The sequence below is a fragment of the Echinops telfairi genome, unplaced genomic scaffold, assembly GCF_000313985.2.
Source record: "Echinops telfairi isolate 266 unplaced genomic scaffold, ASM31398v2 ScPeMD7_7469;HRSCAF=8507_0, whole genome shotgun sequence".
Classification (NCBI taxonomy): domain Eukaryota; kingdom Metazoa; phylum Chordata; class Mammalia; order Afrosoricida; family Tenrecidae; genus Echinops; species Echinops telfairi.
In genome coordinates this window covers 21,179,444-21,180,513 of record NW_022111372.1, presented here as the reverse complement: position 1 = coordinate 21,180,513, position 1,070 = coordinate 21,179,444, and the positions used below count along the sequence as shown (strand labels likewise).

Below are 1,070 nucleotides of genomic sequence, written 5' to 3'. Positions count from 1 at the left end.
TATGGAGAGTTCTGTTTAGGCTCTGGTATGTGCAGACTCTGCAGATAATGGAATTCCTTTCATAAAAGTGATGCAACACGTTGAAGGAGCAGCATCACCAGGCAGCAATGTAAGCCGAAACATTTTAATGAGTTTGAGGGCATCTTTATATGTCAAGTTGTGTTGAACGTCACCTAGAATGTCACAAAAACAGAAGGAATGTGTTTTATCACATGACCCGATCAGGGTATATAAGCATCAGTGTACAGGTGTCAACATTCATATTCAGAATCTTGTCTTATACAGCAAGCCACTCATCCTTCCTGACACCATGAGCTACTACGGCAGCTACTACGGAGGCCTGGGCTACGGCCTGGGAGGCTTCGGTGGTCTGGGATACGGCTGTGGCCATGGCAGCTTCAACAGACTGGGCTATGGCTGTGGCTCCAGAGGCTACGGATACGGCCCCTTCTTCGGAGGCTACAGATACGGCCCCTTCTTCGGAGGCTACGGACATGGCTGCTTCCGCCCATCTTGCTCCAAAGGCTTTGGATTCTCTGGCTTCTACTGAACTACTAGCCTGATAATCTAGCATATGAAACTCTAAGGGGACTTTTCAGCTCTGTTCTCCATTACAGAACAATCAAGACCAGGCAAAAACTATTTCTACATAAGCACTCAGGATCGCAAAATTTCAGAAGATTCTTTAATTAACATACATTTCTGTCATAATCAGAAATTTCTCTGTATTTTGCCTTTATAATTGATGATATTATATGATGACCTCCTAATAAAACATCCTAATTTTAAAATTTAACGTACTTTTGCTTGTTTGTTTGTTTGTGAAGCTTAAGTCATGTGTATGTGATGATGGTTGTTCTTTACGCAGTGATCAATGAAGGAAGCTTCTGAGTTAAATATCTACCTTGCACAGCACAAAAGTACAGATGGTTACAAAGAACAGATATATTCAAATAATAATTATCCTACATTGAAATTAAAAAGTATTCTGAAATAGTTATTGCTTTTATACTTTCATTATCATGCTTTTGCTAATTAATATTCAGATTGAAGTCAACAACAAAAAGCCA

At 40.0% G+C, this 1,070-nt stretch overlaps 1 protein-coding gene across 2 annotated transcripts; it reads left to right on the top strand.

Moving 5' to 3' along the window:
- The first annotated feature begins 310 nt into the window (after positions 1-310).
- On the top strand, positions 311-550 carry LOC101661760 (keratin-associated protein 19-6-like). Of its 2 annotated transcripts, XM_004713105.1 has the most exons (2): positions 311-395; positions 459-550. In XM_004713105.1, the coding sequence occupies exons 1-2, from the start codon at positions 311-313 to the stop codon at positions 548-550; spliced, it is 177 nt and encodes a 58-aa protein (XP_004713162.1). The 2 variants fall into 2 exon arrangements, with proteins under 2 accessions (XP_004713162.1, XP_045140405.1); XM_045284470.1 differs by having other exon boundaries at positions 311-550.
- The last annotated feature ends 520 nt before the right edge of the window (positions 551-1,070 follow it).

Excerpts from the sequence above, each read along its gene's own strand:
- LOC101661760 (XM_045284470.1), top strand. The coding sequence starts at position 311 with ATGAGCTACTACGGCAGCTACTACGGAGGCCTGGGCTACGGCCTGGGA.